This window comes from Penaeus monodon, chromosome 34, assembly GCF_015228065.2.
Source record: "Penaeus monodon isolate SGIC_2016 chromosome 34, NSTDA_Pmon_1, whole genome shotgun sequence".
Classification (NCBI taxonomy): domain Eukaryota; kingdom Metazoa; phylum Arthropoda; class Malacostraca; order Decapoda; family Penaeidae; genus Penaeus; species Penaeus monodon.
Window position 1 is genome coordinate 8,078,848 of NC_051419.1, and position 266 is coordinate 8,079,113.

General features: G+C 39.1%; 1 protein-coding gene across 1 annotated transcript in view; it reads right to left on the reverse strand.

Moving 5' to 3' along the window:
* LOC119594806 overlaps positions 1 to 266 on the reverse strand; it is a gene marked incomplete in the record, with an annotated part of 10,153 nt that overhangs the window by 3,048 nt on the left and 6,839 nt on the right. The window contains 1 exon segment of the mRNA XM_037943896.1: positions 27 to 104. Within this exon segment, the coding sequence (XP_037799824.1) occupies positions 27 to 104 (78 nt within the window).

A 266-nucleotide genomic window follows, 5' to 3' on the forward strand; every position in this document is an offset into this window, starting at 1 on the left:
AGCAAGCCAAGAACCTCTAAACTTACAACAGCTTCGTCATAATGATGAAGGAAAAAGTACATGACATCAACAGCAATGTCAGTCTCAGCATAGCCAGTATCTGTCTGAGATATGAGATATGCAAGTCATGGTGGCGTCTCAGTGTCACTATTACAAGCGAAATTTTCGATCAGTTGAAGAGAATTCCGTAGAATAGCAGTTCCTACTTGTTAACAAAATGCAGCTCTTGCTCATTCCATTTTGTAGACATTTTGTTTGTGCAGATT